We start from the raw sequence: 17,107 nt of genomic DNA on the forward strand, positions 1-17,107 counted from the left end.
CAACCTCATCCTGCTGTGCCAATCATCACATCCCCATCACTCTGCCTTCCCTACCCTACACCTGCACATCCTTACTCACACTGACTTACCTTGCACCTTCACCCATCCCTCTCTATTTACATTATCACTTCCCCATCTCACTAGCCACCCCTTACACTCACCCTCATCCTAGTCCAATCATTGAAACTAACAACACACAAGGGTAGGTACATGTCTGCTTTAGCCAATGTTCGTGGAAGCTGTCTGTTAATGTGTTGGGTTTTTTGGGGTGGTTTTATTCATTTATGGGATGTGGGCATCGCTGGCAAAGCCAGCATTTATTGCCCATCCCTAATTGCCCTTGAGATGGTGGTGGTGAGCCTCCTTCTTGAACCGCTGCAGTCCGTGTGGTGAAGGTGCTCCCACAGTGATGTTAGGGAAGGAGTTCCAGGATTTTGACCCAGCGACGATGAAGGAACGGCCGATATATTTCCAAGTCAGGATGGTGTGTGACTTGGAGGGGAACTTGGAGGTGGTGGTGTTCCCATGCACTTGCTGCCCTTGTCCTTCTAGGTGGAAGAGGTCGCGGATTTGGGAGGTGCTGCCGAAGAAGCCTTGGCGAGTTGCTGCAGTGCACCTTGTAGATGGTACACACTGCAGCCACGGTGCGCCGGTGGTGGAGGGAGTGAATGTTTAAGGTGGTGGATGGGGTGCCAATCAAGCGGGCTGCTTTGTCCTGGATGGTGTCGAGCTTCTTGAGTGTTGTTGTAAGCTGTACTCATTGTAAGCTGTACTCATCCAGGCAAGTGGAGAGAAGTTATCAAGCATTGAAACCTTTATTTTCAACACTTTGCCTTCCTGGACAGATTTGTGTGTGCTTTTGGAAGTGTCTTAGTGAGTTCCAGTGAATGGTGGGACATAACTTCCCCCACCCCCAGAAAAGGTGATGAGTGTGAAAGGAATGGCTTGGACATTGTAGGGATGATTTATGGTGCTGGTGTGGGATGGTGTTAACCTGGTGCATCATGCAGCAGCCAGGGTGTACAGCGTCAAGTGAAGTAAATCTGGACAAAGTGAGGCCATCCCTGACGTCCCGGGCAGCAATGTGCACAGGTGATGATGCCCTGTGTCCAGTGCAGCATCAGTTGATTGTGGAAAAGGTTGGTGTGGATGTTGGTGCTGCTGGTGTGCCCGGTGATGCTGGTGTTGGGGCTGATCGTGTTGGGATTCTGAGGACCAAGGTGAGATTTTTCCAAGGGCACCGATGCTGATGGAATAGATGGCGACAGAAGTAATCTGTCAATGTTGAGATGTGTTGTTCCAATGAGGTGACAGTGGATAGAGAGATTACTCCAAACACTTCAAAAGTGAATAAAGCTCAAAAGTGGGAAGTGAACAGCGTGAAATGGTAGGTTTTAAACCACTTTTGTAGCTTTCACCTATTCACAACAATCCACAGTCATTGAGAACCCGACATACTTACCTGACGTGATAGCCGCTCTCCAGGAACCTCGTTGAAAACCTGATAAAATGGTAAGTACATGGGAAAATGGTTCTTAACTACCTTTTAAGAAGCTTTTAACAATCTAAATTGGCTGACCCGTCGCTTGGTGTCGGGTCTGTTCAGGGATGACAGACCCGACACTTGGGAAACTGACAAGGAGGTGGGTTTACAGCGGGATACTGACTCGCTGTCAAACTTTGTGATTTTGACAGTGGACCCGCCTCCAAACCCACACGCTGAGCGCCGGCAAAATTCAGCCCCTGAAATGGGTCTTGAACCCAGAGCCTTCTGGCCCAGAGACTCTACCAACTGCTACCAACTGAGACAAGGTGACACTTAATGCAATAGCAAAATACTGCGAATGCTGGAAATCTGAAACAACAACAGAAAATGCTGGAAACACTCGACAGGCCAGGCAGCATCCGTGGAGCGAGAAACAGAGTTAACGTTTCAGGTCTGGGGCCCTTTGTCAGAACTGGAAAAAGTTGGAGATGTAACAGATTTTTAAGCTAGTGTAGGGGCAGGGACAGGGAGGAGGGGAGGAAAGATTAAAAGACAAAAGGGAAGATGGTGCAAGGCAACTCCTTTTGCCTCGCACCAACATTCCTTTTGTCTTTTAATCTCTCCTGCCTTCCAGCCTATCGCAGACCTTCCCTTTTGTTCTTTCCTCCCCTTCTCCCATTTCTCTGCCCCTGCACTTGCTTAAAAACCTGTTACCTCTCCAACTTTTTCCAGTTCTGACGAAGGGTCATCGACCTGAAACGTTAACTCTGTTTCTCTCTCCACGGATGCTGCCTGACCTGCTGAGAGTGTCCAGCATTTTCTGTTGTTGTTTAAGGTGACACTTAACTTTGGTTACTATTGTATGTGTTATTGTAAATATAATGCAGCATAATTTCTGTACTGCTTCATGACACTAGATTGGATTCTAAGTGGTGCAGTCGCACGAGCCAAGCCTTCTGATAGTTGGCCAATTTTTATCAGGATTTCTGAAAGCAACAGAACGTGATTGAGCCCAACACAGCTCTGGATAATTTCCAGTTAGCAGCTATGAGAACACGTTGCCCAACCATTAAGTAATTACTTAGACCAGTGCTCATCACACACACGGTTCAAATGTGTGAGATTCAAATCAAGACCTGACTATTCCAACACACTCCTGGCCGGCCTCCCACGTTCTACCCTACGTAAACTTGAGGTCATTCAAAACTCTGCTGCCCCGTGTCCTAATTCGAACCAAGTCCCGTTCACCCATCACCCCTGCGCTCGCTGACCTACATTGGCTCCCGGTTAAGCAACGCGATTTCAAAATACTCATCTTTGTTTTCCAATCCCTCCATGGCCTCGCCCCCTCCTTATTTCTATAATCTCCTCCAGCCCCACAACCAACCCCCGAGATACCTGCGCTCCTCCAAGTCTGGCCTCTTGAGCATCCCTGATTTTAATCGCTCCACCATCGGTGGCCGTGCCTTCAGCTGCCGAAGCCCCAAGCTCTGGAATTCCCTCACTAAACCTCTCTGCCTCTCTTTCCTCCTTTTAGACTCTGCTTTAAATCTGCATCTTTGACCAAGCTTTTGGTCACCTGCCCTCATTTCTCCTTATGTAGCTCGGTGTCAAATTTTGTTTTGTAACATTCCTGTGAAGCGCCTTGGGACGTTTTACTACATCGAAGGCGCGATATAAATACAAGTTGCTGTTGTGTGAGGTGTGCTAGGTATTTCACAAAAGACGTCAATGACAAAGGTGGGCATTATCCTCTCAACTAATTTGTGGTAAACTTCTAACAGTTTATACCTAATCTATTTGATGTACAATGTAACAAAAAAGGCAAGGAAGCCGTCCATGCATTTCAACCCAAAAGAAGCACCTCCTGCAAAACTATGGCCAGGAATTTGAGGTCAGCGGCAAGGCAACGGCAATCACCGCTGACCTCAAAGAAAGCTGCCCACAGAGAACGCAACGTTAATTTGATTGTAGCGCTGTCTATAGGGGATCTCCAGCGTCCAGCAGCAGTGATGTCATCAAGCTGGCTAAGCAACTAATCACATTGAAAAGTTCTCACGGACAGCAAACCAGGAAATAAAAAGCAGTTTTTATCATTCACTTAAAAAAAAATTTACAGAGTTAAATAAAGATTAGGACATACACATGGGGTTAAGGTAAAAGCTGAAATATTATGAACAAACTTTTAAAAAAATGTTTATTTTAAAAATCTGGTAATTTTTATCATAATGGAGAAATTTGACATTCCACAAATGTCAGAGCCAAAACGGTTGTTCAGCAGTAGTTATTACTCAGGTCGCCTTTAAAAACCCAGTTACACCTCATTGAACAAGGCTTAATTTTTTATTGGGTGTTTAACTGCGATATTAGAGCGGAAAAGGGGCAGTTTTCATCAGTTCAACTGATGGCATGGATTGCCGGCTATGGGGAGCTCCACATCACAGCCTGTGGCAGAGCAGGGAATGACTGAGCACAACTTCAGGATTTCCGTGTTTATCTGTGTGCGCGCTGAATCCCGAAGTTACGGTCAGTTTCAGAGGGGGCAATGACGGGGAACGCTGACATTTTCGCCGTCATTACCCACAGCAAAATCTGGGCCCATGCGTTCAAGCACATGGGTGCTGGGTTTGGAGGAGATGGCTGCCTTCTAACCTGTGTTCTCTGCAGGAAATTATGAATTGTAACCATCCCTTGGTTGGAGAAGCTGAATTTGTTTTCATTAGAGCAAAGGAGGTTGAGAGGTGATTTGATGAAGGTGTACAAGATTATGACGGGTTTGGATAGGCTAGATGGGGAAAGGCTATTCCCACTAATTGATGGTACAAGGACTAGGGGACACAGATTTAAGGTTTTGGGCAAGAGATATGGGGGGATGTGAGGGAAAACTTTTTTACGCAGCGAGTGATGAGGACCTGGAACTCGCTGCCGATGGAAGTGGTGGAAGCGGAGACACTCAGTGTTTTCAAGGGCAGATTGGATAGCCACTTGAGGGAAATAAACCTGCAGGGCTACGGGGATAGAGCGGGGGAATGGGACTGACTGGATTGCTCTGCAGAGAAGCGGCACGGACTCGATGGGCCGAATGGCCTCCTTCTGTGCCGTTATGGCTCCGTGACCCTCCATCCCCTTTTCATTCCGCAGTTAGGGAATAGTTGATGCACCTCAGATTTGGCATCCTTCATTAGCACTCGCAATTAAGTGTGGAAAAAATATCGGTGCAGATTTAGTACCTCAGAATTCTCTGTTTAAAAAAAAACGCAGAGTAAAATTGATTCCGTAGGATTGTGGCAGAGAACGAAATCCCCCCAAAAATTTCCACTGCCACTTTTTCTTGTACAGTTGCAGCAGCAGAAAAATCATTGAAGCAAGTCATATTCGCCAGTGGATCAGTGGGCAGCACCCTCATCTCCGAGTCAGAAGGTTGTGGGTCCAAGTCCCACTCTCTCAGACTTGAGCACAAAAATCTAGTACGGAGGGAGTGCTGCACTGTCGCAGGTGCCGTTATTCAGATGAGACCCTAAACCAAGGCCCCGTCAGCTCTACTCCGCTGGATATTAAAGATCCCGCGTCCACTATTTCAAAAGAAGAGCAGGGGAGTTCTCCCTGCTGTCCTGGGGCCAATATTTATCACTAAAAACAGATGATCTGGTCATTATCACATTGCCGTTTGTGGGAGCTTGCTGTGTGCAAATTGGCTGCTGCGTTTCCTACATTAGTGACAGCTTAGTGACAGAAGGCAGAGGGTGATGGTCGAAGGTTGTTTTTGTGACTGGAAGCCTGTGGCCAGTGGGGTACCACAGGGATCGGTGCTGGGTCCCTTGCTGTTTGTGGTCTACATTAATGACTTGGATATGAATGTAAAAGGTATGATCAGTAAGTTCACGGATGATACAAAAATTGGTAGGGTGGTAAATAGCGAGGAGGGTAGCCTCAGTCTGCAGGACGATATAGATGGGTTGGTCAGATGGGCGGAACAGTGGCAAATGGAATTTAACCCGGAAAAGTGCGAGGTGATGCACTTTGGGGGGACTAACAAGGCAAGGGAATACACAATGAATGGTAAGACCCTAGGCAAGATGGAGGGTCAGAGGGATCTGGGTGTGCAAGTACACAGATCCCTGAAGGTGGCGGAACAGGTGGATAAGGTGGTAAAAAAGGCATATGGGATACTTGCCTTCATTAGCCGAGGCATTGAATATAAGAGCAAGGAGGTTATGATGGAACTGTATAAAACACTGGTTAGGCCACAGCTGGAATACTGTGTGCAGTTCTGGTCGCCACACTACAGGAAGGATGTGATCGCGTTGGAGAGGGTGCAGAGGAGGTTCACCAGGATGTTACCGGGGCTGGAGCGCTTCAGCTATGAAGAGAGACTGGGCAGATTGGGTTTGTTTTCCTTGGAGCAGAGGAGGCTGAGGGGGGACATGATTGAGGTGTACAAAATTATGAGGGGCATAGATAGGATGGATGCTGAGGAGCTTTTTCCCCTTAGTAGAGGGGTCAATAACTAGGGGGCATAGATTCAAGGTAAAGGGCGGAAGGTTTAGAGGGGATTTGAGGAAGAACTTTTTCACCCAGAGGGTGGTTGGAATCTGGAACTCACTGCCTGAAAGGGTTGTGGAGGCAGGAACCCTCAACATTTAAGAAGCATTTGGATGAGCACTTGAAATGCCATAGCATACAAGGCTACGGACCAAATGCTGGAATATGGGATTAGATCAGACAGGGCTTGATGGCCGGCGCGGACACGATGGGCCGAAGGGCCTCTATCCGTGCTGTATAACTATGACTCTATTACAACAGTGACTCCACTTCAAAAAGTACTTCATTGGCTGTAAAGCGCCTGGGACGTCAGGTGGTCGTGAAATTTAAGTCTTTCTTTTGGAATGATTTTCAAGTGTGTGTTGCTTTAATAAATGACATGGATAACATTTATTGAAGTTTATTATAAACTGTTGAGTAATGTTGTCAATACAACCAGAATCACAGTACAGTGGTCCATTTTAAACTATATCAATGCGCTCCTTACAATCATCATTAAACTAAAATGAACACTTATACAAAGAATAGGCAGGTTCAGAACGCTGCCGCATGAAAATAGGTCAGTGGGAAGAAACATCCTATTCGCAGCTTCATGCATTTCTTTTATGCTACAAAAAAGGAGTAAGCACAAAGACTATACGACAGTCAGCAACTATAAACAGCAGCTTCGCCATCTCTTACAAACCCAATGTTTGGCAGCCTATCACAGGTATGTGCACCCACTGGCAGTTCAGACACCTCAGCTTGCTTGGCCACAAAGACATGTCTGTAAAATAAATAACCCGGTGAAAAGATTAAAGCATTTAACAACATGTGCCGGTGGCAGTGATTGCGGGATATTAGCTGAGGCCGGTCACTGGCCTATTAACCAAATTTTGTTCGTTGCGTCAGAAAAAAAGAGGATATGTTACCACTCGTATCCACTGAACTGCTAGAGGCTCGACAGAAGCCAGATGCCCAGTTGCCCATTGGGGGGGGGTCACTATTAAAAAAACTGTACATTAAAATATCCAGATAAATGGAATAAACAATGGCACCACACATATAACTTGATAATTGGTTAAAATGGTTTCTAGGAAAATTTCAGCACTTCTTTCCAAAACCGGACTCAACTTTCTATTTACAAAACTGGAGGGAGGAACAGTGTAAAAAAAGGTTTTTATTTATTTATTTATTTGTTTTTTGTTTTTTTTATAAAGAGAGAATAGGATTTGGAGTTTGCACATTCTCCCCGTGTTTGCGTGGGTTTCCTCCGGGTGCTCCGGTTTCCTCCCACAGTCCAAAGATGTGCGGGTTAGGTTGATTGGCTATGATAAAAAATTGACCCTTAGTGTTAGGGGGATTAAATGCGTGGGGTTACAGGGATAGGGTGGGATATGTGTTGGTGTAGGGGTTACGGGGATCGGGTGGGATATGTGTCGGTGCAGGCTCGATGGGCCGAAATGGCCTCTATCTGCACTGTGGGGTTTCTGTGATTCCTTCTGTGATTCTGTGAACGTTGACAAAAAAAAAATCTAAATTAAAACAAGAAGTGCACAACTTATACTTTCCCTGTAAATCTAAATGCAGTCTGACAAGACGCCCTCAACCTAGCTCCATCCACAATTAGTCATTTCATTTTTTCTGCCAGGTCATCTGAAGTCACAACAGATCATTCTTCTCTCCCTGCATTAGCCGCATCACCAAACACCGCGACTGCGATATTACTTGCCATAGTCTGCAGTCACTTTACAAATGTCCAACGATACCATTCAGCCTTTTTCCCCCTCCCCCGACATCTAGGACTACACAGCAGGATACCAAATTACCTCTAATATAGTGAACAAATTAATGTTCGTTCCCCCCCCCCCCAATTTAAAATCTTATGCATTCAAAGATTAATAAATCTGGCAGAATGGGACCAATCCCTAAACAGCCCAAAAGACTCAGATACAAAAATGAAAATCAGCTTTCATCACCTAGTCTGTTTGACAAGATTAAAATGATAATTGACTTTGCCGCTAAGTTAACTATTCATTTGAAAGTCATCTCTATCTAAAAATGATGTCCAATTGGACACATCAAATATGCCTTCTAAATAGATGAACTGAGGAATTGAGGACTAAAACAATCCACTATTATAGTTCTTTTCCATACGGTCCAAAATGTACAACCGCAACCCCCATTATCAACATCTGTGCACATGTAAAACTGTCTGCAGTTAACAACTGACCCAAAAGGCAACTAAATTATTTTATGCTCCTTATGATTATATATCACTGCGGTTTTATAAGTACTAGATTTTAAAATGTCTACACTTGTACATACAAATCTAAAAGCAAAATTTTAAAAACTAGATCAAGATCAATTCTGACAGTTTGTTAAAAAATTTTTTTTTTTTTTTTTTTTTTTTTTTTTAATGTGAGCCAATTGATGCAATTTAGCCCCAAATAAAATGGTTGTTTTTTTTTATATATATACACGTGACTGCACTTGTCTAAATTCGCTTCTCCCATTCCAGATGCTGGTGACAAAAAGATTAGCTTTACTTCTGCAGGAGACTGCTACAGCTCAGTGAAATAAAGCCCAGGTTTTGACAGGAATCCAGTGTAGAAAATGATGCCTACCAACACTTGGAGCAGACGGATTCAAGTTACACTGTGAATAGTTTTATTGCACCGCCCACCACGAGGGAGCTAATAACAGTTTAGAAATACAGCATGGCATAAAGGAAATCGCTTTCCATTCATCTTGCAGATTTCCTGACTTCAGGTGCAAAACCCCCCCATCAAAATTACACCACAAAGTACTGTTTTCACTGATCTACCAAATTACACCTTTTAGGAGTTAGTCGCTTCCCCAAATGAATCATTCTTGCAGTTTTATGCATTTGCTCCAGCTTCCCCAGCCTAAGCTCGGAGAGACTAAATGCTCTGCGCGTTCTTCAGTTCAGCCGCAGTCCGGGTACCTCGCACATCGGTAAATTTTGACAGCCATTTGTGGGCCAGCGGTCGCTTCAGCCACAAGAGATGGCGGTGAATCGCTTCGATATGCAGGACATGTTGTGCAGGACAATGCCGAGCAGGAACAGGAGGACACAAGCCACGAGCAGCACGGTGCAAACACCCGAGCAGGTGGAGGTTTTAACGCCTTCCCTGCCCTCCTCCTCTTCCTCACCCTCCCTCAGTCCATTTTGCATCTGGTGCGGTCGATGTGGCTGCTGCTGCTCCTGCTCCTGTTCCCCAGGGATTAGCACGGCAGTTACGGTCTTCCGCTGGTTTCCTGGCAACAGTCGGCAACCCCCTTCTCCTGGCAACCGAGCAGTCTCCTTGGCAACAGTCAGAGGTACCATGTAGCAGCCGCTGCTTGGGAGCCTGATAAAGACTGGGGTGTGGTCCGAGGGGCGAGGGATGCTGATCACGGTGATTATTTCTGGGTCGTCAGGTAGTTGAGAGACCGACAGACTGGGGGAGAGCTTGGTGACACTCCGACACCAGGGGCACATCAGCTCCTTCTGACTGCGCCTCATCTGTTGAAGACAGACGGAACAGCAGGTGTGCTTACAGTCGAGTCGCTTAGGGCGGCGCCGTGGACTGTAGTCATTGAAACAAATCTGGCATTCCATTTGGGAATCTTGGGAACCCGTCTCCATTATACAGACAAATGTCCTTTTTTGGTTTAAGGAGAGATCTAGGTTTCACGGAAACTTTCCCGCCTCCCCTCGTTCAATGACTCGAGCGTTCTAGTCTTCGGGTACTCCTTCAGGAGGGAACGGGTTACGCAACGTGCCGTCACTTCCAGCAAACACCCAACTGATTTCTTTCATCACCTGCACAGGAGAAGTAATAAAAAAAAAGGACAATACTGAAGTCAGTTTGATAATTAACAAAATGATCGCACGCTGGCAGTATAAGAACATAAGAAATAGGAGCAGGAGTTGGCCATTTAGCCCTTCGAGCCTGCTCCGCCATTCAAGGAAATCATGGCTGATCTTCTACCCCATCTCCACTTTCCTGCACTATCCCCATATCCCTTAATATTCAAAAATCTATCGATCTCTGTCTTGAATATACTCAACGACCCAGCCTCCACAGCCCTCTGGTGTAGAGAATTCCAAAGATTCACCACCCTCGGAGTGAAGAAATTTCTCCTCCTCTCAGTCCTAAATGGTCAAATGTTGTATGTTGCAATGAGATCACCTCATTCTTCCAAACTCTAGAGAATATAGGCCTCGTCTACTCATCTCTCCTCATAGAACAATCCTCCCATCCCAGGAACCAGTCTGGTGAACCTTCGCTGCACTCCCTCTATGGCAAGTATATCCTTCCTTAGGTAAGGAGACCAAAACTGTACACAATACTCCAGCTGTGGTCTCACCAGGGCCCTGTATAATGTATTTGTGGGTGGGAGTCATCTCACTCATGTTTTACAAACAGCGTAGCATTAACTTGTTTCCGTTTTTGTTAAATAGAAAAAGGCAGTCGTAGACGCTGCAACAATCGCATACTTATCGGTATTCAGTTATGTAAGACACTCCTCACAGAACAGTTCATGTGCATCAGTGAGTTTAGAACAAATGGATCATTTGCAACTAGGCTATTAAACATGGAAAATACATTCATGCCTTTGAATACAGATTAGCGATTATTTTAGTAAAAACCGAGGGAGAAAGGGTTGGCATAGCCCAGCTGTTTGGTGCTGTGCCACAAGGTGGTAGGTGGTGCGAGTCTGCCCCCATCACTTCCCACCCGGTGTGTTACCTTTCTCAGCTGTGCCAAATTGGGTGAAGCACTGGCACGGACACGATGGGCCGAATGGCCTCCTCCTGTGCCGTAAATCTCTATGATTCTGTGGTACATTAATGCCTGGCACTTGCCACCAGGGCAAAGCTAAAAAAAAGACAGAAAGACAGCCGGGCTCTTTCTACATATCTCTATCTAGCCAATTCCCAGAGGGCTGGAAGCTAGACTGCCTGCTCTCACCCGCTCAGTCAGGAATAACATATCGGCACCGGGAGACTACAGAAGAGGCAAAGAGGACAATAAATCAATCCCTGGCCCAAATGAAACAAAAAGCCTAACCTGCACACGTACAGGTACATTTCCGTCACATCTGAGTGAAAAGGTTGCCGCGAGCACAAAAATGGATTTCCATACGCGAGAGGAAAAGTACTCCAATGGTTTCAACAACTACTTGTATTTATATAGCACCTTTAACATAGCAAAAAGTCCCCAGGCGCTGCACAGGTGCGATTATCAAATAAAATTTGACACCGAGCCACAAAGATATATTAGGGCAGAGCTTGATCAAAGAGGTAGTTTTAAGGAGGTGTTCGGCGCCTTCCCGGATGCTTCTCCTCCACTTTGTGCGGTCTTGGGCCAGGGATTCCCAGGTGTCGGTGGGGATGTTGCACTTTTTCAAGGAGGCTTTGAGGGTGTCCTTGAAGCATTTCCTCTGCCCACCTGGGGCTCTCTTGCCGTGCCGGAGTCATAGAGTCATAGAGTTTTACAGCACAGAAAGAGGCCCTTCGGCCCATCGTGTCTGCGCCGCCCATCCATCCCTGTCCAGTCTAATCCCATTTTCCAGCATTTGGTCCATAGCCTTGTATGCAATGGCATTTCAAGTGCTCATCCAAATGCTTCTTGAATGTTATGAGGGTTCCTGCCTCTACCACCCTTTTAGGCATTGAGTTCCACATTCCAACCACCCTCTGGGTGAAAAAGTTCCTCCTCAAATCCCCTCTAAATCTCCTGCCCCTTACCCTGAATCTATGCCCCCTTGTTATTGACCCCCCTACTAAGGGGAAAAGTTCCTCTTTGTCTACCCTATCTATGCCCCTCATCATTTTGTACACCTCAATCAGGTCCCCCCTCAGCCTCCTTTGCTCCAAGGAAAACAACCCCAGCCTGTTTAGTCTTTCTTCATAGCTGAGGCGCTCCATCCCAGGTAACATCCTGGTGAATCTTCTCTGCACCCTCTCCAAAGCAATCACATCCTTCCTATAGTGAGGTGACCAGAACTGCACACAGTACTCCAGCTGTGGCCTCACCAGCGTTTTGTACAGCTCCATCATAACCTCCCTGCTCTTATATTCTATGCCTCGGCTAATGAAGGCAAGTATCCCATATGCCTTTTTAACCACCTTATCTACCTGTTCCACTGCCTTCAGGGATCTATGTACATGTACACCAAGGTCCCTCTGACCCTCTGTACTTCCTAGGGTCCTACCACTCATTGTGTATTCCCTTGCCTTATTTGTCCGTCCAAAATGCATCACCTCGCTCCGAGTATAGCACTTGTTTTGGGAGTCTTGTATCAGGCATGCGGACAATGTGGCCCGTCCATCGGAGCTGATCGAGTGTGGTCAAAGCTTCGATGCTGGGGGTGTTGGCCTGAGCAAGAACACTGATGTTGGTGCGCTTATCCTGCCAATGGATTTGCAGGATCTTGCAGAGGCAGCGTTGGTGGTACCTCTCCAGTGCTTTGAGGTGCCTGCTGTACATGGCCCATGTCTCTGAGGCACACAGCAGGGCGGGTATCACTGCTGCTTTGTAGACCATGAGCTTAGTTCCGGGTTTGAGGTCCTGGTCTTCAAACACTCTTCCTCAGGCGACCGAAGGCTGCACTGGCACACTGAATGTGGTGCCGGACTTTGTCGTCGACGTCTGCCGAACACCTCAAGTCTCTTCGCCGGGAGCAAACGGAAGTCAAGCGCAGGCAGCGCAAGTCAACCCAAGCACCCCACCCACCCGCCCCTTCAAACACCGTCTGCCCCACCTGTGACCGAGACTGTAGGTCCCGCATTGGACTCATCAGTCACCTAAGAACTCATTTTTAATGTGGAAGCAAGTCATCCTCGGTTCTGAGGGACTGTCTAAGAAGGAGAAGTTGTTGTTTTAAGGAGCATCTTAAAAAGGAGGAAAGAGAGACGGAGAGGTTTAGGGAGGGAATTCCAGAGCTTAGGGTCTCGGCAGCTGAAGGCACGGCCGCCAATGGTGGAGCAATTAAAATCAGGGATGCTCAAGAGGCCAGAATTGGAGGAGCGCAGATAGCTCGGGGGGGGGGGGGGGGGGGGGGTTGTGGGGCTGGAGGAGAATACAGAGATTAGTGGGGGGGGGGGGGGGGGGGGGGGGGGGGAGGCGAGGCCATGGAGGGATTTGAAAACAAGGATGAGAATTTTAAAATCAAGGCATTTCAAATATTTTTTTGAAAGACAATGCGGAGAATTATTACATTCCCATCAAAAAAGAATGCTGTCAAAATATTCTCTTGCTCCTGGAGGAAAGTTTAAAGATTTCAGATATGTTACTCAGGACAGGCCAGGTTGTCGGTCACTCAATCTGTGCCAGGTAAACAGAATCACAGTTGGAGCCACCCACTGTTGGCTCCTGAATTCATTACCAGTCGCTCAGAGCCAAGCATATTTACTACTTATCGCCAACCTGTGGCTTGTTTGGCCTTTCACAACAGAGATTAGAGTCACAAGTTTTATTGATCTGCCGATGTTATAAAGAAAGACCTTTACACTGCCTTTCGCATCCTCAGGGCATCCCAAGTACTTTTTGAAACGTACTGCAACGTAGACAAACGCAGCAGCCAATTTGCGCACAGCAAGCTCCCACAAACAGCAATGTGGCAACGACCACATAATCTGTTTGTGGTTTTGATTGAGGGATTGGCCAGGACCCCAGGAGAACTCTCCTGAGCTTCTTCAAATAGTGCCATTGGATCTTTGAGGCCCAGAAGCGAGAGCAGACGGGGGCCTCGGTTTAACATCTCATTCGAAGGACAGCATCTCCGACAGTGCGGCGCTCCCTCAGCACTGCACTGGGAGTGTCAGCCTAGCTTTTTATGCTCGAGTCTCTGGAGCAGGACTTGAACCCACAATCTTCTGACTCAGGAGGAGAAAGAGAGAAAGAAAAAAAAAGAGAAAAAGAGAAAAAGAGAAAAAGAGAAAAAGAGAAAAAGAGAAAAAGAGAAAAAGAGAAAAAGAGAAAAAGAGAAAAAGAGAAAAAGAGAAAAAGAGAAAAAAGAGAGAAAAAAAGAAAGAGAAAAAGAGAGAGAAAAAGAGAAAGAGAGAAAGAGAGAAAAAGAGAGACAGCCACCCACTGAGCCATGGTGGAGACCTAAAGATTTTGTAATTTGTTGCTAGTAATTCACACAATCCATCAACATGCTCCCATCACTATTTTGTTTAACCAGCAGGTGAGATGTTCTGAGAGAGCGCAACGGAAACCCTCTAATTCTACGGTGAGGAGTCGCGGACCTGTCCAAAGCCAATGTCCCTACTTGACCAATTCATCCATTTTACCCCAGAAACATATCTGGATAGATCCTAATTTGATTCCGTGATTCCAGCCGGTGTACAATTTTACAAGAATATCCTTTCCCTCCACCCCCACCCCCGAGAGATTGTTCTGTGTCTTCCAAGTTTATTATTCTGGATAAGTTACACAGAGGATGTGTTGGGAAGTGGAGGGGGTGGGGGGGGTGGGGGGGGGGGAAAGATAGAAAGGAGAGGTCAAGACTTTGCTTATGAAATGTCCGAAGACAGACTAAGCAGCGATTCTAAAAATCACACATTCCCCTTACAGCGGATTATGTTTGGGTGGCTCAGTGTCAGAAGGTTGTGGGTTCGAGTCCCACTCCAGAGACTTGAGCACAACAATCTAGGCTGACACTCCAGTGCAGAGCTGAGGGAGCGCTGCACTGTCAGAGGTGCCGTCTTTCAGATGAGCTGTTAAACCGAGGCCCCGTCTGCTCTCTCAGATAAACGCAAGAGATCCCGTGGCACTATTTCGAAGAAGAGCAGGGGGAGTTCTCCCCAGTGTCCTGGGGCCAATATTTATCCCTCAATTAACATCACTGAAAAACAGATTATCTGGTCATTATCACATTGCTGTTTGTGGGAGCTTGCTGTGCACAAATTGGCTGCTGCATTTCCCACATTACAACAGTGACTACGCTTCAAAAAGTACTTCATTGACTGTAAAGCGCTTTGGGACGTCCGGTGGTCGTGAAAGGCGCTGTAGAAATGCAAGACTTTGTTTTTAATCTGAAAATGTGATTTACGGCAAGTTATATTTTGTAAGCGAAAGAAGGAATCCATTTCTTTAAACAAAACAAAAGATTAAAATGCCCATGTTTAACATGAACTATTTGATCTGTAGTGAAGGGATCGCTCCTGCCCTCACTGTTAGTGGTCCATGTGGTACAGCAGTGGGAACTACATATTGGACTGTATCTCCACAAAGCAGTTCCTTTGTCTACACCACACTGTCCATTGCAAAGAAAAGCAGCCAAACTGCTTTTAACATATTAGAGAAATATTTACACTGGTATGAACGTGACAATTTAATTTTACCAGGAGCAGGAGGAAGACAGATCTGTTTCTATAGGAAATGTCTTCCCCCCCCCCCCAAAAATGGAAATTTATAAATCAAATACAATACCCCCTAAAAAAAATCATAGGCGTTGTGTGTGTGCCTGTGTCTGCGGTCACTCGCCCCACAAAACGCTCCTTCCAAACTCTATTAAAACGGGCGATGTGCAAATAAAAGGGGCGCTTCAATTACAAGAGAAAAAAATAAGGAAATGTTTCCAAAAGTAAACCTTTTATTATAGGTAATGAGGCAAATGAAAGCGCAGTCTGCCTCGGCACTCTGGGGAAAAAAACACCTTCAACGTTGCAGTCAATTCTGTTCAAAAAAAATAAGCACCTTTTGGAACTCTCTGTGCAGCTGATCAGACCCGAGTGGTTAAAAAAAAAAACCCTTAACCAAACATTTATAGAATTTTAAAAAACACAAGGGCAACAAGATGAGGCATGTCAAGACTGTGTTGCTTTCGTGTTAAGATACACTGTGACCCCGGTGTGATTCCTCCCAATGCTCGAACTAGTCCACCACCTTCCACAGTCCGGGCGAAATGTGATTTCACCGATTAAGCAACTATTTATGGTTCTGCTCTGCGGTAAAGTGCATTATACCGGCTCCCACAAATGCACTCTGCAAAAGCTGGTGTATCGTCGCGATTTTATATAATGTTAGCATTATTCCCCCGGCCGCACCCCCCCCGCCGCCCCGCCCACCCCTAGCAATCTGACACTATCGTCGATTCATACAGCGCAGAAAGGAGGCCATTCGGTCCATCGAGTCTGTGCTATCCTCCTAGCATTTCCCCCTCTCCCTTCGCAACCATTTAGCATCTCCTGATGCTGGAGAGGACTTCATTGCCCGATTCAACGAGCCAGCGACCACCCAACTCCAGCGTAGCAATTACACAGCGTCTTGCATTTAAAATTAAAAGTCATTGCCTTTGTCATGTTCTTTTCTTTCTTGGCTAATATAAATAGTTAGGTACCTGACCCTCTTTGCAAAGAACGCAATGCAATGTCAACATCCACCCCCCACCCACTTCTCCCTTGTCAACCAACGGAGTTGAGACGGGTAGCATTGATCCCGACCAGTTAATATCGTAACAACTCACGGCATTCTCTGGTTAAGTAGCGAGACATCCACAATTGAGGACAGCTCCTTGCAGTTGCATCCGGACACAATAATGCATGCAAACACAAAAAGATAGGGTCAAATATATATATATTTTTTTTAAATCTCCCACAAATACCTTCAACAATCTCTGATACTGTAACACCAGCAAGCTGCCTCTGTATTTTTTGTTGTTGCTTGCAGGCAACAATGCTGCAAATTGTCTGTCTGTTCTCTGTCCTACAGCACTGCTGCAATGAATGAATGCCTCTCCCTTTACGCAGGCTCTCTCTCTTTATACTTGCTTATTTCTCACTTGTTCTCAGATTTTTTTTTTCTTCTCTCTCTGCAAATTAGGTCACCGTATCTATTCTGTCTTCCAGCCCCCCCGCAGACCTCTGCTCCGCTTTCCCTTTGCCAGCCATCCAGCTCTCTGGCTGCCTCTTGCCCTGCGCTGGGCTACATATAGCCGGCGGGCTGGCGCGCGGCACGCCGGGAGTTGTAGTTCCGCGGGGCGCTCCGCTGCGCCATTGTCCGGCGGAGCGGACTACAACCCCCGGCATGCAGCGCGCACCCACCGCCTGGCCCCGCCCCCTGCCAGCTCTGGGCATTG

At 46.5% G+C, this 17,107-nt stretch overlaps 1 protein-coding gene across 2 annotated transcripts; it reads right to left on the bottom strand.

Moving 5' to 3' along the window:
* Positions 1–6,412: 6,412 nt before the first annotated feature.
* Positions 6,413–16,926, bottom strand: rnf152 (ring finger protein 152). Of its 2 annotated transcripts, none has more exons than XM_085989261.1 (2): positions 16,634–16,926; positions 6,413–9,836 (listed from the first exon to the last, which is right to left on the bottom strand). In XM_085989261.1, the coding sequence occupies exon 2, from the start codon at positions 9,657–9,659 to the stop codon at positions 9,024–9,026; it is 636 nt and encodes a 211-aa protein (XP_085845387.1). In that variant the 5' UTR covers positions 9,660–9,836; positions 16,634–16,926; the 3' UTR covers positions 6,413–9,023. The 2 variants fall into 2 exon arrangements, with proteins under 2 accessions (XP_085845387.1, XP_085845389.1); XM_085989263.1 differs by lacking the exon at positions 16,634–16,926 and adding an exon at positions 16,496–16,617.
* Positions 16,927–17,107: the final 181 nt, after the last annotated feature.

This window comes from Somniosus microcephalus, chromosome 5 (genome assembly GCF_052327205.1).
Source record: "Somniosus microcephalus isolate GS21.2 chromosome 5, FLI_Smic_1.0, whole genome shotgun sequence".
Taxonomy (NCBI): Eukaryota; Metazoa; Chordata; class Chondrichthyes; order Squaliformes; family Somniosidae; genus Somniosus; species Somniosus microcephalus.

Coding starts and splice junctions, on each gene's coding strand:
- rnf152 (XM_085989261.1), bottom strand. CDS start 9,659: ATGGAGACGGGTTCCCAAGATTCCCAAATGGAATGCCAGATTTGTTTC.